Source organism: Anolis carolinensis, chromosome 3, assembly GCF_035594765.1.
Source record: "Anolis carolinensis isolate JA03-04 chromosome 3, rAnoCar3.1.pri, whole genome shotgun sequence".
In the NCBI taxonomy this organism is placed as follows: Eukaryota; Metazoa; Chordata; class Lepidosauria; order Squamata; family Dactyloidae; genus Anolis; species Anolis carolinensis.
Window position 1 is genome coordinate 158,563,378 of NC_085843.1, and position 26,056 is coordinate 158,589,433.

The 26,056-nt window shown below is 36.8% G+C and overlaps 1 protein-coding gene across 3 annotated transcripts in view; it reads left to right on the forward strand.

The window, feature by feature from the left end:
- The window catches only part of rab11fip2 (RAB11 family interacting protein 2), a 43,373-nt gene extending 17,643 nt beyond the window's left edge, over window positions 1-25,730 (forward strand). Inside the window, exons 3-6 of one of the 3 annotated variants that reach the window (XR_010004434.1) lie at window positions 2,688-3,156; window positions 10,009-10,135; window positions 13,515-13,560; window positions 21,480-21,573. Coding sequence is in view for 1 of the 3 variants with exons in the window: in XM_003223494.4 (XP_003223542.2) it covers window positions 2,688-3,156; window positions 13,515-13,560; window positions 21,480-21,707 (743 nt within the window). In the remaining 2 variants the exon portion in view is untranslated. Of the gene's footprint in view, window positions 1-2,687; window positions 3,157-10,008; window positions 10,140-13,514; window positions 13,561-21,479 lie in introns of all 3 variants that reach the window. The other 2 variants (XR_010004435.1, XM_003223494.4) reach the window with 2 other exon arrangements.
- Window positions 25,731-26,056: the final 326 nt, after the last annotated feature.

The following is a 26,056-nucleotide window of genomic DNA, read 5'->3' on the forward strand; positions in this document are numbered from 1 at the left end:
GGCTCTTGGATGGATTTTTTGACCGGGTTGGCGAGCCTCTCTACACCCGGTCGTTGGCTTCCCCCGCCGGCTGTGTGCCAGTCGGCTCAGACGCCTTCGACTCCGTGGAGGACGCCGCCGCAAGACGGGCGGCAGGCTTCCCTTTGGCTGGGCACTCTCTGGCGAAGTGGCCCCCGTTCCCGCAGTACCAGCAGAGGTTCAAGCGTTGACGACGGGCCTTCTCGGCGGCATCTAGTCTGGGACGCACATTGCCCAACTGCATCGGCACCTCCTCGCCTCCTCTGGGGTATGGGGTTGGCGGCGGGGGTCTCCACACCGGACGTGGCTGAACACTGGCGGGAGCGGGGGGTTTTGCCCCGGCTCTACCGCCCTGGCCTCGAACCCATTGTTTCCTGTTGGCAATCATGACTTCAGCCCGTAAACATTGATCAATGAGTGCCTCGAGGGTCTGGGGAGGATCCACCTTGGAGATTTCTTCCAGCATTTCAATGTTGAGACCCTCCCGAAATTGTCCTCTGAGGGCTACATCGTTCCAGCCGGTGTTGTGGGCCAGCACGCGGAACTCGGCTATGTACTGAGACATGGGTCTGTCTCCTTGAAGGAGGCGCCGGAGTTTGTGGCCGGCTGCCTCCAAATTGTCCTCGATTCCCCAGGTCTCCTTAAGGTGATCCAAGAAGCGTTGTGCTGAACTTAGGTGGGGGGAGGCTTGATCAAACAGGGCCGTCGCCCAGCTAGCCGCTGGTCCGTCTAGAAGACTGTAGACCCACGCCACCTTGATGTCTTCTTGGGGAAACTCGGCATCACGGGCCTCTAGATAAGCTTGACATTGGCGGCGGAAAACATGAACCTTAGCAGCTTCTCCAGAAAACTTGGTAGGCAACGCCATGGCCGGGAGGCGAACTCCGCGCTCCCTCAACCCTTTTATTTCTCCATCCTGCGCGTTGAGTCTGTCACGGATGCGGTCCACTTCGTCCTTGCTGATGGTGTAGCTGAGCGGCTGTCCAGCCGGCGCGGCTCCGGTAGACATCCTGGCCTCGGTTAGTTGGTGCTTATGGTTGGCGGAGTCAAACTGTCACGACCCAGGCGGCAGAGGCACCAATAACCATACACAGAGGCCAGAATCTAACTAATATCTTTATTGAAGGAATATATAAAGTTAATAAAAACAAGTATAGAAAATAGTCCAGAATTAGACCCTTCAGGAAAGGTCAGAATTAGTCCAAAAAAGCAATGTCCAATAAGAAATATTAAGGTCCAAAGTTGTAATCCAATAACCGAAACACTCACTTTGCCAAGCAAAGTGAGGGGAGATGACAAGGTCCTTAGTCCATAAAACTTGAGCGTGGCTAGGAAATAACTTGATACTTGAAACAAGGCTTGAACGTGGAACAAGGTAACTAAGAACAAGAACAAGGTCCGTGGAATAACTTGGTAAAATCCGTGAAACAAGGCAAGGATTAGTCCTGGGAAACAAGGCAAAGTCCGTAGGTAAACAAAGGCTGGGAAGCAAGGCGAAGGCTGGATAGCGAGGCAAGGCTTGAGCTGAAGCGAGGCTTGAATCGGAGCGCGCTGTCCAGACACAACTCGCTCCGTAGGCTGACGAATTGACTCCGCGAAGTTGCTACGCGGGCAAAACACCTATATAGAGTCCAACTTTCTCACCAAAGCGGTTCTCTGGGAATCAGAAACGAAAGCTAAACTCTGAGACCAGATGTTAAACTCCTTAAAGATTCTCACGAGAACCAATGTTAATTGGCAACATTCTTAGCTGCTATCCTCGCACTCCTGCGCGAAGCTGAATCCAAACTTCTCTGTTGTTTACAAAACTCCCGGCGCAAGAACACGGGAGAAGTAGGCTCTGGGGTTGTTTGACATACTTCTGGGGCACAACTTTCTTGCAGGTGCAAGGTTTCCAGATCTGCCTGGGAAGGATCTGGCTGAGAGGAATCCAGTTCAGACTGGGAAGGTAAAAAACCCAAGTTTTCATCTTCATCAGGGATTACAATGTCCTGAGCAGGACTACAAGGCCCATGGTTCATCACAGTAAATTAGTTATTCTTGCCTCCCCACTTTTATTAGTGGTACCTTATCTCCTACTTGATAGATGCAACTATCTTTCGGGTTGCTAGGTCAGCAACGAGCAGGGGCTATTTTTTATTTTTAATTGACGGGTGCTCACCCCGCCACGGGCTGGCCTCGAACTCATGACCTCATGGTCAGAGTGATTTAAGGCAGCTGCTCAACAGCTGCGCCACAGCCCGGCCCCAGTTGCACAATTCATCTGAAAATTATACGTGGAGGCTTTTTCTTATACAGTAGAGTCTCACTTATCCAACATAAACGGGCCGGCAGAATGTTGGATAAGCAAATATGTTGGATAATAAGGAAGCATTAAGGAAAAGCCTATTAAACATCAAATTAGGTTATGATTTTACAAATTAAGCACCAAAACATCGTGTTATACAACAAATTTGACAGAAAAAGTAGTTCAATACACAGTAATGCTATGTAGTAATTACTGTATTTACGAATTTAGCACCAAAATATCATGATGTATTGAAAACATTGACTACAAAAATGCATTGGATAATCCAGAATGTTGGATAAGCGAGTGTTGGATAAGTGACTCTACTTACCAAATTTGATCATGTATCTGATTGTATACTGATACCAAAAATTGTTTGCAGGAAATCTGAAATCTCCACACAGACGGACATTAAGCGCAGATACAAGTAAAGTGAACCAGCTCGACAGCACAATTGATGATAGTGACTCAGCCTTTGGAGCACAAAATGACCCTTTTACAAATGTGAGTGCTATGCTGCCTCAAAAGTTTGCCACTTTGCCAAGGCAGAAGAATCCATTTGAAGAAACCCCTGTATCATGGGACCAAAACATAGGGCTGTTTTCAAAACCTGTTGAAATAAAAAAAGACATTAAAAGAGAGAAAAAGGAGAAAGTTAGTCTTTTTGAAAGAGTGACTGGGAAAAAAGATAGTAAGCGGTCGGATAGGCTTAGCAACGGAGGATCAGATGGCTCCACTGATTTGAAATCACCCAGTGCTTTGGGAGAAAATCTTCAGGACAGTTTCGATTATGATTCATCTAATCCCTTCATGACAACCTTCAAGCCAATCAGTATGCTGTCGTCTTCTAGGTAAGTTCTGAATTTAGATACAGTGTCTCAGAGTCAGTTTAGATTTATTTATTTATTCTGCTTTATTTCATTAGGACTATAATTTGTAGTATTCTATTAAAATTATTGTAAAAGTATTGGTTAACCTCAGATGGATATTACCATACTGTAAAGGACCTGCCTTGGATGTTGTGCAGGATGTTCTGTTGCCTCTTTCTTGTAGTAACAAACATATATTTGCTTCTGTCATATAGGGACCAGTCCTACCCTTATGAAAAGAGTTTTGTAAACAGCAAAGGAAGAGAACCCAAATATTTCCTCCACACACACACACACACACTTCCTGAAGTCCTGTTCTGTCTGATCCTGTTATCATAATATTGGAAATTATCAGTGCAGTCTAGGACATTTTGCACTTTAGTATTTACTCAGAGAAACCTACATGCTCATTTCTAATTATATTTTTAAATATTAACAGAAACCCACACATGAGGATTGTTTTTGAAATTTGCTTAATAGTGTGCTGCTCGTTTTTAAAATTTTACCCTTTCCTTTATGTTGTGTTTTTAAAGAATATTTTAGTCACTTAGGACATATCTACATTGACCATTTCGTGTGGTTTAGATTTCACTCTTGTATGTGTCCACAGTAAATACACGATTATTGTTCTTTCCTTTTGTGCACTGTACATACAAATGTTCATATTGCATGTTTCTTAGCATTTTGAATAAGTAAAACCACATCATAATTTCAAAAGATCAAATATTTTATCAAAGTATATTTCTATGTTAGAGTTCCGGGTGGCACAATGAGTTAAACCTTTGTGCTGGCAGGACTGCTGATTGAAATGTCGGAGATTTGAATCTGGGAAACGGTGTGAACTCCCGTTTGTCAGTTCCAGCTTTCCATGTGGGAACATGAGAGAAGCCTCCCACAGGATTGTAAAACATCCAGGCATCCCCTGAGTAACGTCCTGGTAGACAATTCTTCTGGTGTGAGAGACAATTCTCTCATACTAGAAGCGACTTGCAGTTTATCAAGTCACTCTTGACATGAAAAAAATTCTATGATCCCCTAGATTTTTATTTTTCCATTTTCAAAAACTCCCATTTCGCCACCCCAGATCTTCTCATCTCTGACCCCAACCACAGCGTGAACAAATCCACAAATGGTTGAAGGGTTTTGTTAATGGTTCATATTTCACTCCTTAGCCCATGCACCCGCACCTAGAACTGACGCAGGGCACTACAGAACCCAAACCAAAACTTGATTTTGCTGATAAGTCCTCACCCAAAAATGTGCAAAGTAATAGATGGCCTCTGAGCATTAGAAAAGTTCCCATCATGTTCTGAGTAACCATAAGCAATCTTCTAAAGCCCGGAGACTCTATTGAAAATTAGTCTTCAAGCAGCTGCAGGCTTTGCAAATGCAAATACTTCATTAGTATTCAGTTCACACCTTTCTCTCTGATTCAGCCTGAGGGCAAGTAAAAGGTAAATAAAGACAGGCCATGTTATCAGAGCATGGCTAATCCACTGACCGAGCTTCTGTCTTAATTTATTGGGTCTTGATTGGGCACAAAAAGGATTCAAAGAGTGGAGCTCTTGTGGAACACAGATCTTATAAAACAATTTTGTTCTGAAAGAACTTTCAAAGGTGTGGATTAGGATGAAAAGATACAACATAACCCTGTTTCCACTGAAGGATAATTGTTCTAACTAAGAATCTGGTCATGGTGGTCAGTAGAAATTGCTCTGAGTTGATTAATAGAAATTACCCCAAGATGATTATCATGGAAATCCATGGGTTGACCTTGGACAAGGCACATTCTCACAGCCGCAGAGGGAAGGAGGCAAAACTCAATCTGAACAAATCTTTTCACAACAAAAACATCAACACTGAATTATTTATTTATTCACATGCTGCTCGGGAACCATGTGGCAGATCAGAGCTCTGAGGTCTTCCGTAGTCAGCTATAACAATATCTAATTGCAGTGATGTTGAAGCCCTCTGTTCACCACAGACCTATATTGGGCCCCAGTAACACCATGCATTCTGATAGTAGCGTTATGCTGTATCTTTTTATCTTAATAAGTTGAAAGTTGTTTCTTATATACTCTTTGAATCTTTCCAAAACTCTTCATTGTATCCATTCATAGGAGTATAGTGTCTCGATCCAGGGAAGTCATGCTACCCCTCTATTCTGCTTTGGTCATACCACACCTGGAATACTGTGTCCAATTCTGGGCACTGCAATTTAAGAGAGATGTTGACAAGCTGGAATGTGTCCATAGGAAGGCAACTAAAAAGATCAATGTTCTGGAGAACAAGCCCTATGAGGAGTGGCTTAAAGAGCTGGGTATGTTTAGCCTGCAGAAGAGAAGGCTGAGAGGAGACATGCTGAGGGCAGTGTATCAAGATGTGAGGGGAAGTCATAGGGAGGAGGGAGCAGGCTTGTTTTCTAATGTCTTCAAACTACAGGAAAGGAGATTCCACCTGAACATTAGGAAGAAGTTCCTCACTGTGAGAACTGTTCAGCAGTGGAACTCTTAGCCTCGGAGTGTGGAGGAGGCTCCTTCTTTGGAGGCTTTTAAACTGGATGGCCATCTGTTGGGGGTACTTTGAATGCGATTTTCCTGCTTCTTGGCAGGAGGTTGGACTGGATGGCCCATGAGGTCTCTTCCAACTCTGATTCTATGATCGTAGTGACTCTGAATGAGTTAATCTGTCCGTCTCTGCCATGGCACTCCGTACACTAAACATACTTAAGGCCAAATACAAAGTTAAATATAAAAGTATTCCATAAAATAACTGGTTGTACTCTCTGAATTTCTAGTAAAAATGTTTGTTTTTTTAAGCTATAGTGCAGCCAGCTAATACACTGATGTGAAAATTTCTCAATTTACAGCCCTTGACAGGTGCTAAAAGAAAAACATCTTTTAATTTTAATGTGTTGTTAGGCCCTCTTTAGGGGGATTGTGCTAGTTATTAACAAGGTCCTCTGAGACAGGAGACGGGTAATTAACAAGACCTACAGAAAGAGAGTTTGGGTAATTAACAAGCTCTTAGGCACTGGACACAGGGTAACAAATAGTCCAGTAGTTAAAGGCGACAGGTTGTTATTAGTATGATCAAATGCCAGATTTGAAAATATGAATAGATAGGTGTCTCAGCGAGGTGTCTAATTAGAATGTGTGTGTGTACATGTGTGTGTGTCTGTGTACACTTCCTTCAGGTTCCATTTTTGTAATGTAGCACTCATGGTGATAGCAACACACTTCCCTTTGAGATCCCTTGCAAGATTAACATTGTGTTTCAAAATTAGCAATAAATGTCCTAAGTTTGTAAAGATTACTAGGCTGAAAACTTATGGTACCAGCCTTCATTTGCAGGAAAGAGCTGTATAGATGGAAGAAACCTGAATGTCATAGCACTTGTTAGTTTGCTGCTGCACTTAAAAAGGCAGCATCAGGTTTTCCTGTTGGGAGGAAAGAAGCCAGTTGTTGCAAGAGGACAGACAGAGCACAAGAAGTTGTCCTGCCAGTCATCCTTCCTTATCCTACAAAGACTACTGTAGGAGAAATATGGGGAAGTCGATTACCAGCTTTACCAGCTTTATTAGAGTGGCAGAGTTCATCCGGTAAAGGGAACTACAGAGCTTGTATTATCATACTACATAGTCCTGTACAACTTTGCTATATGTTGCAATAGTGCTTTCTTTACCCAGAAGTGCTACCTTAACAGTGGTGTTATCTTTGTATGGGAAGCCAGGCACAAAATGTTGGCTCAGTTGTGGAGGCTAGAGCCAGTATATTCCCTTCCTCTTATTTTCAGTGCACTCACAGATACTGCTCATGGAGCAATATCTGGAAACAAGAGCAAGAGCTGGTGTTATTGAAACTCTGGCAATAGAGTGTACGTATATAAAATTCACATATCTAATCATCAGCTTGTACCTGTAACTGCTGATTGTGGAGCAGAACACATCAAAACGTTTAAGGAGATTTTATCTGCACAGTCTTCAGATTGACCTTACAAAAAAAGATGGCAATCAGGCTTGACATACTTCCCTTGTCTTCATCTTTCTACAGCACATAAGATGAGAACACTAAATGTTCCCTGTGTTTTGTCTATAGCCTTAACATTTTCTTGTAGTATCAACCAGATTTAAGACTCTTTCATTGATTAATTAAAAATATACAATTAGCAAAATAATCTAGTGTCTCTTCACCGCAACATTCATTCATAGTGTCAATTGTCCATTGAAATATCACCTACTAATCATACACACAGACATCATGTAGACTGTTGCATTCCTATAGTGTTGTCTCACTACATTTGTTGTATTTCTGTTACTTGACATCATTTTCCTCTTCAGAATGTCTTGTCTCTCCTTTACTGATGTTGTAATGTAGCTCACATAACTGCTGTGGGACAGGAAGAACAAAGTTACTAGTTTTCTTTGCACTCCGGAATTAACTGTGCTTGGCATAAAAGCCTGTATACCATTGCCTCTGTAGTTTATAACCAGGGACCCACCTCCAGCAACTAAAAATCAGAAACGAACCTAAAACTTTACATTTAATTTGGCAATCTTTCTCCCAACAGGAGGGACAGGTCTACCTGCAAATTTCAGTCAGCAAAAATAAGTAGAGACTTTTCTTGAAAAATGGGGGAAAAAAATCTGCCTTCCATACTGGTATCCTTAAAAGTTGACAGGCTCGGTACTTTCAGAGCAGCTTTCTGTATCTACTAATTTTAAACAAAGTTAGAGATAGTTTTCTAGTCATGTAAATTGCCCCCAAATTGCATCAGCCTTCAAGCTGCCTAAGATGAATTGATCAGTTTCCAGAGTCTGAAGGAAATCATTTTTTAGCCTTAGTAATAACTGTTAATATTAAATTAAATTAAAATTAAATATAGTAATCTTTTAAAACATGTCAATGTGGTATAGTGGCTTGAGTGTTTGATTATGACTCCCAGAAACTGCTTTGAGTCCATGGAAATTGGTTAGTGACCTTTACTAGTCACACATGAAGTCACACTTTCTTAAAGGAAAGCAATGGCAAATCTCCTCTGATTAAATCTTACTGAGAAAGCCTATTGATATGGTCACTGTAAGTCACCTCTAAGGCACATAAACAAATCTGCTAGAATGTAAATATCCTCATGCATTTGCCCGTGTGAAACCTGAAGAAAAGTTTGATCTGACTTTGACTACTGAAGATCCAGTATGATCAAATTCCAGCTTGATCTTTTCTGTATATGTTTTAAAATAATGTATACTAAACTTGACGTTGGAAAGGTGCTGCTAGAATATGCAACCATGGTCCTCTCTACCTAGTTACTGTATGTTTGGCACTCATTCTGCAGAAGCATTCATTCTTCCTCTGCTAGTAACAATATCAGATTATATCTTTTAGATATCTCTTTTGCTATCCATTTCCAAAGTGTAATCAGTAAGTTTTTTTCAATAATTTAATATGGATTGTAATTTAGAATTTTTGGTTTTAGTCATTTTAGAAGCCACTCTTCTAAAGATTGTTGAAGCTGCTTATATAAGGGGAATGATAGCATATAAACAAAACAAAGTTTTCAAAGGCAGCATCATGTACAAAATATTTCAGAGATATTAGCAGGTAATGTGTCATTGTGATATGATTTCAGATGGTTTTGAAAGAGTAACTCAGGACCCTTCCACACAGCCATATAACCCAGAATATCAAAGCAGATATTCTACAATATCTGCTTTGAACTGGATTATCGGAGTCCAGTTCAATGTGGATTTTATGCAGCTGTGTGGAAGGGGCCTAAATTAAAGTGGGGGTCAACTGGAATATATTGAAAATTGATAGCAATGGAACAGAAAAGAGAAGTGGGATAATTTATGCAGAAAGGTAAAAATGTGTAGGTAGTGCATATCAAAGTTGACACCAAACGATCAACTTTGATGTTTTGTATGGTTTTTTATCGAGGGTATTGAATTGTTGCCAACACTGAACAGCCCTGAGTCCCCTTCAGGGTTGAGATGGGCAGTATATAAATACCACAAAATCAAAATAAATAAATAAAATATATTTTATTCGGAAGGACAGATTTTAACCCAGGAGTGTGAGATCCCTTGAATGTCTAATTTTTTCCACATTAATATTCTCCCTTGCCCAAACTGTTTGGGAATAATGGTCTTCAAGAACATCCAGAAGGCCACATGATCTACAGACCTGCCCTAGTCTTTTATTGTATTTTTTAATCAACAGATGGAAAATTAGTAACAATTAATAAAATATGCACATTTAATTTTCTCTACTGCTTTTTTCCTTTTGGCAATCTCTTACTCTAATCATATAAACAATTCTTAAATTGATATAGTAGTGTTTGATAAATCTGCCAATTTGAAATGAACTGGAGACATGCATATTCTCACAATTGTAAGGTGTTTTTATTTTTAGCTTATCTTTTGGAACATCTATACCTTATTAGAAAGGGATTGTGTTGTTCAGCTTTTGTTTAATAATAAGTTTCCTTATTGTTCTGAGGAAACAGTGTAATTAATTTAAAGATCGTAACTTTTTTTTAAAGCAACTAGATGGAGGCAAAATGTAATCTTGGCAACATCAGAAGTTTCGTAAATAATGAAGATATAAAAATAGGTGATTTTTAGCATACTGAAATATTTTTCAATGTGTCATATCATGGTAAATAGAAATAAAGCAGGTTTGTCTTGTATCTTGTAATCTATATTGACAGCTTATGTTCTGAAATGTCCCTTTGCAACTTCAAACATTTTAAAAATCACAGCTTAAGGAAAAATTAAATGTCTTAAGTAATCTCCATCTGTTTTGTTTATCTTTCTGCTTTCTTGTTGTCTGGCAGTCTCAGTTGCAACATTATTTGCCTCATCTGTGAATTTCCATGCTTCTGCACGCTGATGAGATTTAATGTTCAGGCTTGGCTGCTTTAGGGTGTCAGACATTAACTTGGAATACCTGTTGACAACAACGTAGGTATCTGTAAAGTTTCAAACAACATTAATATGTGAATTGTTTTCTGTCTTGGGACTTGTTTTTCCATATTTGCAAAGCATAGTTATTCCCATTTATTGCAAACTATTTTTTACCAGTTTTACCTTGTCCAATATCACTAATAGGAAGAGTGCTGAATGCACTGTACGAAATTAGGGAGGAAACATGTTATAACCATCCAAAGCATCAAATGCACTCTTGTAAGATCAAGATTTTAGAGTGATTGATTTGTCTATTGAGTGAACCATATATTTTTCCCATTTTTCATACTATGTAATACAACATGTAAATTGTTATTTCATGGGTCAGGATCATTGAAATAATTATTTTGCTTCATTTAGACAATAATAATATGCACACTGCTAGATCATCGAGTATGGTTGAAAGGTCTTCCTCACTCATGAAATAAAAGTTTGCATATTGTATATTATATCTCTGAAAGATAAGAAACCCATATATTTGGTTTAATTGTTATATATGTTTTAACACCCCCCCCCCAATATTTTTGTTTTAATACAGTTGGTAACATTTGTTTTCCACCTGCATTAAAATTATACTCATAGAAGCAAACTATAACCAGGTTAAAGGAAAGTGATCTCAAAATGGATAAACCGCTACTTAAAACTTTTTAAAAGATTGGCTGTAAGCTTTTTAAATTTGGGGGAACAATCTCTCATTGTATCATTGTGGCATGTTCTGTGAGACGTATCTGTTGTATCTACAGAATGTGTATGGAAATAGGTAATTAGCAAAACAGTTTTTATTTGCTAATTTTGAATTGGTCAGTAAATTTTACTATGTGTATCTCTGTGTCAGCATGCACACACCCATTTTCTTTCAGCTGTGGTGTTGGACATGTATAGGAATTTCCATATGATTTCTTACATGTATATGGATGTTCTCTTGTGGATTAAAATATATCCAGTATATCCTTCAGGTGGTTTATGTACTAGGAATGCTAATATTCAGTTATGCTCTTGCAGTTAAGAATGAATTAATTTCTACAGTTTTCTGAGGAGAAAACAAATATTTCTGTGCTATTCTCACACTGTCTTAACACATTTTGAAATGTTATGGAAAAAAATTCTGCAGAAATGCAGGAAATGTTTGGGGGGTTTTGGCCAAAAAAACAATAATTTTGCACGCACTACAGAAAACTCATGGAGATACCTGAGATCAGTAATTTTGTGTAAACCTCCACAATTCTCATGCAAAAAAACCCCAAAACCCATATATATTTTTGCAAATAAATTTCTTGAAGCACTTTGGAACGCATGAATAATCCGAAACTATGAAATTTTTTTCCACTATATTATTCTTCCCAGCTAGATTTCACACGTGTTGAGAAACCCATTTTTCAACCAGGAAACAAATTATGGCAAATATTTTTTCTGTACCTATTGTGGGCATATATTGGGTTATATCTAGATTTGCTTTAGTTCCAAATTAATCAAGACACTGGTGCAATGACAAGACTAATAGTAAAGCTTCATATAATGGAGGGAGTTTAGCTTGGAGTCTCCTGTCTTGAGCAACTAGTTACATTTGTAATACAAAAAATCAAGAAAAAAATAGTTTGAATTATTCCTTATATAATGCTTACTCCTCACACTGATGTTACACAATTCCCTCAGTTTTCTCTATGGATCACATCCAAGGGCTGATGGCTTAGAATTATGGCAACTGTGGAAAAAACTCATAATGAAATGGAAACTCATTATGTCTTCTTTGCCTGTGATAAGGCCTCATGCTACCATTGTCAAACATTTTATTGCCAAGTTCATTCCCCTTCTTGGCCATGTGTTGACCAGGAACAGAAGGTAGTAAACATCAGGCTATAACATTTCAAAGCCATTAGCAGCATCAGACAACATGGTATTTCATGCTCAGCACAATCATATGGGAGCATATCCTAAATATTTCAGTGGCACAGACTTTTGTATGAACAAAGGACTATAAGTTATTTTAAACTTGAAAAGTAGTGAATGGGTTCCCATTTAGCAAAAAGGGTAGATGGATTTGTTTTAAGAACTATCATGAATTACACGTAAGGTCGACATGCATGATTATATAATGTTTTTTAAACCTGTACGAGCTGCATAATTAATTACATGCAATATAGGGATGGTAGCAACTACACCAAAAAGTGTATGTGAAGTTTCAAAATGTATCTAAAGGCTTGTTTATTTATAGAGCAGTCCCTGAAATTTTCCCATAAATGTTCTGAGAAAGGTAGGAAGAAAGATTTACCATTCCTGTTCTGCTAGCTCTTTAGAAACTGTCTTGCAATTTAGAATTGATGATGTCTTGAATTCCAGGACATTGGAAATGATAGCCTTTTGTGGACTCTGTGAAAATGAATTTCCCCAAGAGATAGAGAGCTGTTTCATTTTCATCCTTAAGGATTGTTGCTCCTATAGTTCTCCTCCTCTTCCTTTTCCTTCCCTCCCTACTGTATCTGAGCAACAAACCTGGAACTCTCCATGGGTTAGAGTATTTTGCAAAATTCGTGGGAGTTATCTGCCTCTGCCACAACTGAAGCGTAGCCGTCAAGTGGGCCATACAAGGATGAAGGACAAAGAGCCATTTTTCAGAGCAGTGCCATTTATTTGAGATGCCTTCACCTTTAAAGAAATATTCCTGCAGAGATGAAATACAATAAACTATTTTCCTTAAAGAATAGAACAGAATCATGGTGATATGCTCTTGCCAAAGAGAATGCCATTGAAGAGAGAGAAGGTCACTAAAAACTAGCAGCATTGTTGTTTATATGGCCCCATTCTACAGAAAATCAGTGTTGGGTTAAGAAAGTGTTTTGTTCTCTTTCTGGTGTAAAACCAGTGTTGAACGACTGCACAGAAGGGAGGCTTCATTGTGGTACCTCTCTTTCTGTATCTACATTCCTTAAGTTGTGCTAGAAGCTTAATATTTTCAGACTTACTGCTTTTAACGTCTGTGTTCCAGCTGTTCCTGAAATTATTATTAAATATGTTTATAGAAAAGAGATTTCCCCTGTAGTAAAGACAAAGAAAATCATATTGGTACGCTGTATATGTCTGTTTTGTGGAGGAGAGGTTATTTGGATCTGAAAGCACATTTCTGTTCTCACAACCCTACAAGTACCAAACCAAGCAGACATAGAAAGACTTTTGGCTATTACCTGGGTATATGTTAATATTTATATATTTTCTTCCTTCAATGGATAATTTTTGCATGTGATTTTTGAACTTGTGTGTGTATATATGTTTGTCACTGTTTTGCCTATATATGGGATACAATCAATATAGCATGCAATATGTTTAAATACTGTATGAAAGTGTATATTTATTATGTAATACATTTTTATTCTTTCCCTAGTTTTAATGTGAAACCTGCAAGCACTGAAAATCTCCGGAAATCAACGGTAAGAGATAGTCATACCATTTCATACCAAACTTAGTTTATCATTTTTATAAAGCCTTGAAGTGTGTAGCTAGCTGATAGAGTTCTTTTTAAGAGTGCCAGAAATATCTGGTTATATAATATATATTGAACAGGCAAATTATCGTATCTTGTCGACTTAAGACCAAGGTCACTCTAGCCCAGAGATAAGAAACTTCCAGGGACTGGAGGAGGTGCATGAGATTTTGGATTGCCATGTCTCATTTTCATTTCTCATCCATCTCCATAATTTGGCATATAGGCTTTATTTTTATTTCTCTCCTAACATGGAAAATACCACCCCCAAAACTGAGGTAGGCGGTAGCTGCTGGCAATTTTGAGGACCCTTTCTAGCCAACAAGGAACTCAGAAACAGGGCACTTTTTGCTTGTTTCCAAGGTTTTAATACATATGATTCTACAAGCTCTGATTAGCTTCTGTGGCTGATAGTGATTAATAGACTATTCTCCATAGGCTAAGCATTTTTAAGGTCATTTATAGTATTAGAGTAATAAATTTCAAAGAGGTAACTACGTTAGTCTGTTTCAGTTTCAAAAGAAGAAGCTCCTGGTACCTTTTGGATTTTATCAGCTTTAGTTACTGATTTCTATGAAATCTTCTCTGTCCTAAGCCTACTTCTGTTCAATTTAATTTAGGAACCTGAAGGTACAGAAGAGCTCTACCGAACCCTCACATGTGTTCAAAGCACACATGAGGGGGTGCAGAGTAGCTCCTTTCTTAGTTTCCATGAGTATGTATTAAAGTTCACTTGAATTCGTATTAAAGTTCACTACGTGACAGAGAATTCTGATTGGCCCATGATACACTTGCATGTAGAGGAATCTATTAATGTATTTTGATAAAAACTTATAATTCCTTTTCATGCTTGCTGATCATGCAGGTAGTGGGATGTGTGACATTTCAAACATGGTTATGTGGGGCTTCATGATTCTTGTCAGCCTTACTTCTCTCAGAGGAGAGGAAAGTACGGCGCTACTTTTGTGGGACCCAATTCCATATCTAGTCCCCTGAAGTCCTCCCACCGAACCCACTTTTTTCAATCATACATTAACACAAAATATTGTCATCTGAATCCGCTAGTGAAACCTGTGCAGAATAGCACAAGAGCAATAATTGCCGGTTGTGTAAGTTGATTTGTCTTCCACGCAAGAATAATTAATTTACAACTTGTTTTTGTTCATTCATGGTTTAAAGAATAAGTTGCTAAGTTAGTTGTCTTTCTTACTCAACAAGTCTTCAGCATTTTAACATGCCTCTTGGTAGCATTCACTGCATTTTACCAATTATATGACATCTTTAGGTAACCAGAGCAGCACACATTTCTGCTGCACTGTAGTCTTGAATAGCAGCATTATGGGCCTTGTATTAGCTAGTGTAATAGACTTCTATCTTTTTTTCACTAGTGGACTATATATTCTAAGCAACAAGTTTGTTGGTAGTGAATAATTCCAACCAGTCCTTTACAAATACAGGTCTCGTGAATCTTGTAAGATGTATAAAGTGATTTTACCAAAGTGAGAGTGCTAAGTTGATGAGTAAATATATTTAGGTTGGTAATACAAATAGCAAATGAACTCCCACGAAGACTAAAATAACTCTCAAATGCTGGATTTGTTTTCCTTTGGAACATTCATCTGACCTCCAAAGGATTGAAGAATAACCTGTGTGATGAGAACTTTTAAAACATCCCTTCCCAAATCCCAATTCTAACACCAAAATATTAGAAATATAGTGGTGTTAGAACCTGTTCCACAATAAAAATATTGTATTATGTTTACTTTAAATGATATTATTGAACCACATATGGTCGTAGTCTGCAGTCTTGCTGACACTTAAATTTTTAGTAAATCCTATTGGACTTGGTTGTGCTCCTTATTTATAATCATATATTGTTGTTCATCCCACTGGCATAAGGATTTGAATAGTTTTACTGCAGGATTGCTCTAGAATTAATTGCAAAAGGGTGCTGGATTGTGTGTGTGTGTGTGTGTGTTTGTGTGTGTGTGTATATATATATGTATGTATATATATATGCTTAATTCCTCCTTGATCCTTCATAGGACATATTTGTGATTTCATAAAGAAATAAGCTGGTGTTTTTTATTAGAACAAAATAAATTCAACTATTATATTGTCTCCTCTTTTGAGAGATTAAGTAATACATTTGAAAATGTTTTACCTGTTTTGAGATGTCTTCTGATGAAATTAAGTCCATAAGACTTGGCATCTATCTATATACTGTTTGATTAATTTTAAGTGGGCATGCAGTCAAGTGCTATTTGCATTATTATTGTGGTGAATAGTGCTTATTTCCAGTGAATGTCTTTTCTTTGATCATATTTTTCGCTAGTTTCTGCACTTTGTTTGAAATGCATTTCATTGGCTGCTATGGATTTTAAAATAAAATTCAGAATTATAGAATATTTGCTAGTAAAAACTGCTAGATTTTAAATGTAGTTTTAGTTGTGTGAATTAAAGGTGATAGATAATCCATGTTTGCTTTTATTCTCATTTTGGAATATTGTTGAGTTAGTTGAAAATTTGTGTAATACAAAACACAATTATAATGGCAAAGGCATTAATTTTATATAGTAAGCATGAAATAGAACTATTGTCAAAATTCAGATATTGCAGGATTAGTCTATAAGTAGTTTGAAGTACTTTAAATGATGTACCACCAATAAATTATTCTTTTCTTCCCTTGGAAGTAGTGTTTGGTAATTAAGTTTATGTGCCTTGTGCTCTGGTGGTGCCAACACCTGTCTCTGAATGAACGTTGCTTAAAGAGGAGCAGTAGCCGGTTGAAAGGGCAGCAAGAACTCTTTAAAGCCTAATTAGGAACGGAAAAGGAGATAAAGCAAGAAGAACAAGAGATGTGAAAGTGGCTCAGATGATATTCCCAAAGCAAAGTTGCTCATTAGAACAATAAACAGATGATCAAAGAATGCCAGGTTCTCATTTATCTTTCCCTTTATCCGGTAGTTGTGACTATCAGCTTGTACTCAAATAATACTTAGTTTCAAGATTTCCTGTACATGCTTACATATTTCAAATGTTGCCTTTTTCCTTGCTCATTCCTGATGTTATTGCCTTTATTGTATTAGAAAGTGGCAGTTGAATATATACTTTAAACTAAGATTTGTCTATGTTCGCTAGACAGATTTCCTATTACTTTAAGGGCCAAAAGGATACTATTACCAATAGGCTGCAAGATTTGCATTAACATGGACGTTTTACTTGAATGTTTTTATTCTAACTAGATTTCTTAAAAGATGTATTACACTGAACCGACTGCGATAGAATGCGTAATTAAAATGTAACTTTTGTTGTGTATTGTTGAATAGGTTAGAATATGACAAGGTTGGTACATACATTTTATTTATTAATACCATTTCTTATATAATGCAGTGGAAAATAAAGTAAATCTGAATCAAGAGAAAATAGAATTAGTTCTAAATTCTGTTTCTATATACAGAAATCTATCATACTACCAATTGTTCATACTCAGATATATCTATGAAGGGCTTGGCATTTTTAGTAGAGATAATTGACAAAAAGAGGTTAACTGAAAAATAGACCAGATAAAAATACTTCAGCTTTCAATTAGTTTAAAGAGCTCAAAAAATTAAACAGTTGATTGACTTGCACCATTTATTCTGGCTTGCTAGCGCACCCTTTCTAATTAGCCTTATTTCAACTTTGCCACCTGCATATTTTAATGATGTGATAGGTGCCAAAGTGGAGGCAGAGATAGCTGAAGTGAAAGGGAGTGAAGCTGAATCAGTGCATATTTGATGTGGTATGCTTCCAAAATTATCAGTGTTTATCTTCCTTAATGATAGGCTTCAGATGTAAACAGAAAGCATCCCTATGTCATCTTACCTCACTCTAAAATTAGGAGGTGGGAGGTGTGACTTGATTTGGTTCTTGCTATCTGAGAGCAAACGGATCATTATTCACACATAACAAAAATGACTACTGTTTTATACATATTTATTGTTTTGTGCTTTCAATTTATTTCTGAGTTATAGAACCCCTAGGACAAACCTATCATGGCGTTGGCAAAATGTGTGCCTTCCTCTGAGGCTGAGAGAGTGTTACTTGCCTAAATTCACCCAGTGGGTTACTTTTCCAACTAAAGATTCAAACTCTAGTCTCCTGAGTCATTGTGCAAAAGTCAGACCATTTCATTACGCTGGCTCTCACGTTTGTATATTATTTCTTTTATTCTAAACTATTTTCCAGTTTCATAAATTTTGTATTTTTTAAATCATGGTTGAAACCCTATGTGTATTTATCTGGAGGGAAATTCTCTTGAGCCTGATGGGACTTATGGAGAAGGCACATACAGGACTGCACTGTGTATTGACTAAATCTACTGATCACTCCTCAGTGACCCATCAAAAGAGACTTTTTCCTTTCTTTTTAAAACTAGCGTAAAATTCTGTTTGCAATATCATTAGCCCCAGAGGTCAGTTTTAATATGTCTTCATTACCATCCTAAGTACTATGTTGCAATTATAGTATATTTCTTACTGTGCTTAAACTCTAGATGTTGCAGTGCACATTAGGCAGTCTAGGAAATGAACATAAACACCCTGATCCATAAAACACTTACTCCCATTGAAATCTGCTTAAATCCAAGTGCTCTGATTTTTGTATCACAGCCACAGGAGGACTAGAATGGGTAATTAGACAAACAAAGCTTTAGAAGCTACATAAATCCTTGGCTGCCTTGTGAAAGGGAAGGAGTTCAAACAGTACTTTTGGATATGCCTTGGTTATACAATTCCATTCTCCACATTCCCAGGGTAGACAAAGCTTGGCATTTAAAGTGGTAGAGATGAGCTACCAAAAATGGAGTAAATAAGAATGCACATTCTCTCTCTTTCTCTGTTCCTTCTTCAGGAATAGGATTAGGGCACGGGTGTCAGGTTTAGAAAGATGAAAAAAGATACTAATTTGGGATTGAAGTTTGGCTGAGAAAAGTCTGCAAGCTTTCCAAACTGAACATTCTTTTTAGCATTATTCATTGGTCGTTCTGCAGCCATAATATTCGACATGCAATTGTGTAATCCAGAAAATGCTTGTAAAAGCAGTGTCCAGAATGGTTTTCCACGCATTGCTGAAAAGTCCAGTTATTTTAATTTATTATTAATATATTATTGAATTAATTTCATTAGCAGTTTTAAAAGGCATAAATATATGTTCACATCATTCATTGACCACACATTGCATGTGTGAAATGGGCATCCTTGATCTGTCTAGCAGGCAGATTTCTTATAGTCAGATTTAAACTCAAATATAATGCTTATCAGAAAAGCCAGTTTACAGATTCATCTGTAGATTATTGAATGATCAGTGAGTATGTGCATGTATGAATGAGCTCCAACTTGCTATTTAAATATAGATGCAGACAAATCTTAAAATAGAACCTGAATTAATTAAAAAAAAAGAATGCAGAAGAATTATCTCACTGTTGGGAAGCAACCAAGAAATGTTTTTGAACCACATCTATTATCCATTTTAATCGTTTTGGATTCTTTTCAAATATAGACAGGCTCCCTTGCAGCATCTTCTGCCAGGAAAGTGGGAAGTATTCCAGAGAAATGTTCACTTAATAACACTGCACTGTGTGTCCCAGATGGAGGCCTGTTTCCCTTAGATCTCAATTACAATCTGCTCCTGCTTTTGCTACAGACCAACAGTGAAAGCTTGAAAAGTTGGTGTACTGTAAATTCCGCAGTATTTATATTTTGTTGCAACTTCTCTTTCCTTTCTTATTGACATAATGCCAGAATTAATCAGCAAAATCATCCTTATAGTTGCAATATTCTTCTGTGGCCATGACTGCTTTACCAAAGTATTACCTCAACTGTTTTATCCCACCTTTCAGACACTGAGTGTCTCCCAAAGGTTATATATACAGCAAAGAGAGCCCTCTAACCTCAGGCTTCTTATCTAAAAAAGACAACACACACAGGGAAGGACGTGAAAAGAAATATAAGGAAGCGAGAGGTTAATTCTTGAGTGTTAGAATGAAGTAGTGAGTTATGCATGGATTTATAACTAGCTTAGCTCACATTGATTTCCCTTGCTAATGCTTTTGCTTAAGTAGCAGTTTCTGGCTCTTATGAGGCCGCAGTGCTCTTTCACCTTACTTCAGTTTAGTTGGTTCTTGATGGCTCAAGGTGCTCTGAGGGGCAGAAGTTATTTCGGTTCTCCAGTTCCAGATAATCCTCCCCTATACTACAAGCCAGTTAGACCGTATAATAGAAATATATAGTTGAATTTCTTATATGCTCCAGTCCAATTACAAAATACATGCTTGTACTGGGCAAACACACAAAAGCAGCTTTCATGCTAGTGATCAGGTACAGGAACTGTGCATAGCTGATATAAAAAATCTGTACACTACAGGTGTACGACATAGGAAGCCCTTCTCAAATAAAATCATTTTCAACAACTTGCAAATGGTAGATGTAACATGAGCATAGATCTTCAATCTGTTGGGATTCATCCTGGACTACTCAAGTCTAAATGTAGTCAGATAGATGATAGAGTTAGATTGAGGGAATCCTTTCCCCGTTTCCAAAGCATGCCTAGATAGGATTCACCATTGTTTCCTGCTTCCCATCCTATTTAGGTCAGCCCACCCTTTGATGTTTCTAGAAATGTGATCTCTCCTAGGGCTTTGACGTAACTTCCCAAATTTGGGCTTTGGAATGTTTATGGCCCTAGAGAAGAAGCGACCCACGAGGTTTGGTCGCCATTCCAGCTTCCTGCTTTGTTCCAGAGAGGATGCACCTCTGTCCTCTATTAGTCAAGATGTAGCTATCTAGAGCTTTGTTATTTTAATCCGTCTATGTGTATTAGAACAGGATAGATTAGATAGTTAGCTCTAAACCTTTTCTATCCATCAATGGATTTCTTTTTACCTCAATAAATATTTTTAAACTTTAAAGCTAACTGCATCCCTTTGCCTTCCTGATGACACAAAGGCCTTCCAAACTCACACCGCGTAAGTCTCACGCTGCTGCAATTTTTACTCTGCTATTTTAATGGGAATTTACCTCATAAAGAGGGTGATTAGAGCTTAACGGCTCATCCATTCCCAACACAATCCACATTACTGGGGAAAACATGTTCACATTACCTGAGAGACCATATCTGTAGGAATTTCTGGACTCTCCAGCACAACTCTCTACAGCACTGGTTCTCAACCTGTGGGTCCCCAGGTTTTTTGGTCTACAACTCCCAGAAATCCCAGCCAGTTTACCAGCTATTAGGATTTCTGGGAGTTGAAGGCCAAAACATTTGGGGACCCACAGATTGAGAATCACTGCTCTACAGTCAACTTATGCAGGACGTTGACCATAGAATCATACTGTGAGACCTACAAATGCCTAGAAAAGTGTTCTCTCTAGGAATCTCTAAGTCCTCCAGTGCAACTATATGGCAGAAGTCATTCTGGAGGATCTAGAGATTCCTAGAAATAAAATATTAATTAAATCCATGAATAACCAAATCTGCAAAAATCAAAACTGCAAATGTGGAGGGCCGACTGTTTTTTCCTAATAGTTTAAAAGATTTTGGCACCAAAATTTAAATCAGCAATGAATCTTTAGTATCATAAAATTATGGAAAGTAATTGACTGAATGAATAATTAGATAACAAATTATCTGAACTGAATAAACAACATGTCCAGTGTCAATACCACAAGTATTTTATTTAAATATGCTGTTGCAATTCATTATCTGTCTTGATGGAGTAAAAGAAAATTGCTATATTCAGTTTCTTATTTATTCTTTCTTTTCTAGATACAGGATCATTAATGTTCTTATTTTTTATTTTTAAAAAACAAAACCCTTGTATTCTAGGAGGGAAATCCTTTTGATGCAACCTCAGGATACCGTAATCTTACATATGAAGAGATCTTACAAGAATTAGTGAAACAAAAAGAACAACTTAAGAAGAAGGACACTCATATTCGTGAACTTGAAGACTATATTGATAATCTTCTTGTACGAGTAATGGAAGAAACTCCCAGTATTCTCAGAGTGCCATATGAACCTTCTCGAAGAGCTGGCAAATTTGCAAAAAACTAAAATAATGTTAGTATTCTGTGTTGCTTCTTTACTTAGACAGACTCTTACTGCAATGTTTTGATATCTTAATTTCTATTTTCCACTCTTTTAATTCTGAAATTTCCACTCCAAATATAAACTGGTATCTGCCAAAACTGGCAATCTGTACATGAGCTGTATAAAAGTTAAACGTGAGTTTCAATTGCTTTAAAACACTCCTTTTAACTCAAACATTTACCTGCCAATGTGTTCCATTTTTGCTTTAATATTGTAGTTATTGTGTACACCACTATAGAGCTACAATCCTATATTCTTACTTGAATATTTATTTTGTACTTCAGTCAGTCTCTTTGATGTTAAGGCATGCTGTCAAAGTGGATGCGCACAAGCAGGATGTGTTTTGCAGCTATCAACATGAAGGAAAATGTGATAATGTAGGATTTTATAGTTGACAGTCTAGAACTAGGAATCATCAATACAAACCTATTAAACGTAAGTGTCATAAAATGTTTTTGCATAAAGATGTTGACAGTATTGATTCCGGAATGGAGTGTCTTTGAAGAGTTATGTTTATGCTCTTTCAGAAATGTGCGCTTTTGAAATGGTATCCCTTGTTACGGATGTGAAAAGAGCTAGATATACAAGGATACAGCATACTACTTGTTTAAGCATCGAAGTATAAAATGAAGTAAACAGAAGAAAGTAATGAGTTAATACCTCATTTACTTAAAGTCTATATAAGTGAGGCATAGACAAAGGCTGATAGAGAAATCTGAAGAATTAGCATTTCAGCATATTTCCTTGGCATTTGCCAGTTTGCATCAGGAAATATTTTGAATGATGTGCTTTTACCAATCTATGCCTGTTTTTCTTAAGATTAAAGAGTTGGAGGATTTGCAATCCTATATGCTGTGTCAAATTTAAATATTGCCATTCATTTGAGTGTTGCAGATGTAATTGATTATGCATGCCTGTAACAAGGTAATATTTGTATATAGTGTTGTGCATTGATTTCAAAGTGGCAAAATGCAATGGAAAACACTGCCATAAAGAAAAGATTGTTTACTATACTTAATGATCCAAATGTTATTCTAATTTGCTTTATGTAAGTATTTAAGCAGCATATTTGGTGCAGCAAAACGCAAAGAAAACTTAAACAAGATAGCTGGAGTGTTAGAATGGGGCTTTTTACTTTAAAATGGTGTTTTCAGATGTTCAAATGTGTTTCTCTTATTTAATGGGTATCTTTTCAAACTTGGATATATGAAACTTTTCTGAGAAAGAGCAACTGAACATTGTTTCCTTTTTCTTCCAGTTATAAATGATATTAAATATTTTTTATTTTTGCTTTTCTCAATATTCTAAGAGCATTGTTCTTAATTTAAACTCTTGTAAGTATCACACAATAGTAGGGGAGAACTGTTTCCAAAAATAGTGATGCAGGAGTGTTGTCTGTATTCTTAAAGATCTTCAGCCATAAATCGCAGGATAATATGCCATAAGGAAGAGATTAATTTTGCTTCAGTGGGTCTCCATCAATTTTCTCTGTAGTTTGGCAGACCCTAATATATGAATAAATGTTAATAATTTAAACATTTATACTATGTCTCAGAATATGAAGGATTCCCCCCTCCACACACACACTTCATATCTACATGCTTTCACTTTATTCTTTCATATGTGAGTGCCAAATGATATAGTCTCATCTATTCCTCAGACTATAATACTGGTTAGCTAACAGTCTAAGCTATTCCTTGTGTTTCAAGGTTAACTTCTTGCATTTGAAGTAGATGTTTACCTTGATTGTTTATACAAAAAAATTGTTTTTAAAATGCATTGCCTGTTTAAAACTTTCAGATGTTTCACAGTACCACAGTTAATGGCTTCCACACGTGATACTGGAAACGGTTGGGCCATTGATGTTTAATTTGAACATCCATTATATATAAGTTCAACTTGCATCTTCACTGAGTGTTCCTTGAGTACAACAGAAGAGTATAAACCACAGAATCCTCAGCTGATATTGTTATGAACTTTTAGTATATACCATCTTTTGAATTATGTTTTTAGAATCTTAATAAGAAAGATCAGAATGTTTTGCTGTAAAATTTTTGACATGTGCAACAAAATTAATAAGAACTTTAGATGAGCTTTTGATGAACCACTTTCACATGCTTTCTAGTCCTATGTTCTATTTGATCCATTGGTATATTCAAGCACCCTTTTATTTTCAGTATTTAACTTAAAAGAAAGCAGTATGTATGTTGTAACTAAAATAGGCATAGTTCATTTTTTACAAACAAAATGCCCCATAAAAATGTAAAAGTGAATGTTCTAAATAAATTCTCTTGTGTTCTCTGAGCAATGACTTAAAATACCTGTTGACATACTCTCAAGTACACAACCACTGAAACTATAGTTACAGCTGGGGCAGAAATTAGGAAATACTATAAGACTAGAATAGCAAGGCATTTGGGTCTTTAGCTACTCATTAGCGAGATGACACCTCAGTATTAGTACAGATTCTGTGCTTGTCTTCAAACTTTGCACAATATTCCTTGTACAATAAAATAATCTTTCATTTCCAAGAATATTCCATATTTAGATAGTGTATAAATAGTTTTTGCTACATTATTTTATTTACAAAATCATAGGTGTACTCCTCATTTCCTAGAGGGTCAATACAATGAATGTAGATTGTTCACACATGTTTGTGTATGCTTCTTGTTAAGAAATTAGCATGAAGGATTTACCAGCAGTCGTTACTACTCTGTTTCATTTGAAACAGTACCAGAAAAACATATAAAGGTCATTTCTAGTGGAAACGTATGTGGCCTGGATTCTGTTGGTGAGTCTCAAATTCAGTAGGTCTGAATTGAATATTGAATGGTAAGTCAAGATGCAAGTAATTGATTATTGTATCCTACTTTATTGGGATGAAGGACATTATCATAAAAATGCTTAATATTATTGGTGGAGATTCCTGCTGTATTTTAAAATTACTATGTTGAACTTGATTATCACTTAGGAAAGAATATAGAATTATATTTAACTATCAGTTTTAGTTATACTTGTCTGCTGTGGGTATTTCTAAATCAAGTTGTAATGTCCCAGGTATGAAAATATTTCTTTGTACTGTTGATGTTATGAATGGAATCATATTTTCAATTAAGCATTTTAATAATGAGTTCTCCACTTGAAGCTTTTTGCTCAATTAGATTCTTAGAAAGGAAGGAACATATGACTGGAATATGATTTACAACGAAACCTTTTAGAAATGTAATGTAAACTAAGGGCCTTTCTATATGTTGGGCTCTGTTTATCCCCAGCAATGGTAAAAGTGGTGAAAATGTATATATTTTCTGAAGGATGTTGATTTATATAAAATGTTTGCTTTCAAAGTAATTGACAAAGGATCCAGCATTGCAAGATTAATCTATTGTATGGTCTGTTACAGAAAATCTATATGGGCTGAACATTAGCAAGTTGTGCGGCACCATGTGTTACATTCCTAAATTACTTTTGTGCATTCCCAATGGTTTTAAAGCTAAGTATATTTGCTAGCAGTATTTAAGATACAACAGCTATAGCACTTTAATTGATTAACTTTTTGTAAGTTTTTCTCAATGATTTCTGTTAAATGAGGTACCTCTGCCTAAAGTGTTGTTTGCCATCATTTCATCTTTAAGATTTTTTATTCAGGGAGTCTGTAAAATATAAAATATCGATGGTTCCAGATCATGTCTGTTTGTTATGATAAAACCGCTATAGATTATAGCATTGTTTACCAATTCTGGAAATATGAGCATGCCTTAGACGTAAGAGGGTTAATTTGGATTTGTGCAATGATTCATTTGTACTTTTTTAAAAGAAAAAAAATGCAAGTCACTACTTAGTGACATCTGTCTATGTAGAACGATCAAATGCGTAAATAATCAGTTGGTAGGCTTAAATACTTTTTATTTGATCAAAAATTGTCATTTTCATTTTTTCCCAATAATTGTTGCATGCCAAACACAAATAAATTGCCACTGTGCACTCCAACTATGTGGTTTGTCTTTCTAATGTCTTTAGTACAATAAGCTTTTAAAAATTATGTCAGAGTTTCTCATATTTGATTATTATGCTGCTAAAAATTAATATAAGGTTATTTGCGATAGCTATGGAGATATTGGTGGGTGGTATAACTGATCCAGGATCAGTAAGATGGCAAAAATCTTCATAAGCAGTAATTGTGTAAGAAAGATGATGATGGCAATGAAAGTGTGTTGATCCTTTAAAACAAGAACAATATATGGTGTATTTTCAAATATTTTAATGCAGCAGATATCTGAGATATTCAAGAAAAAAGGGAGAGATGGAACAGAAGC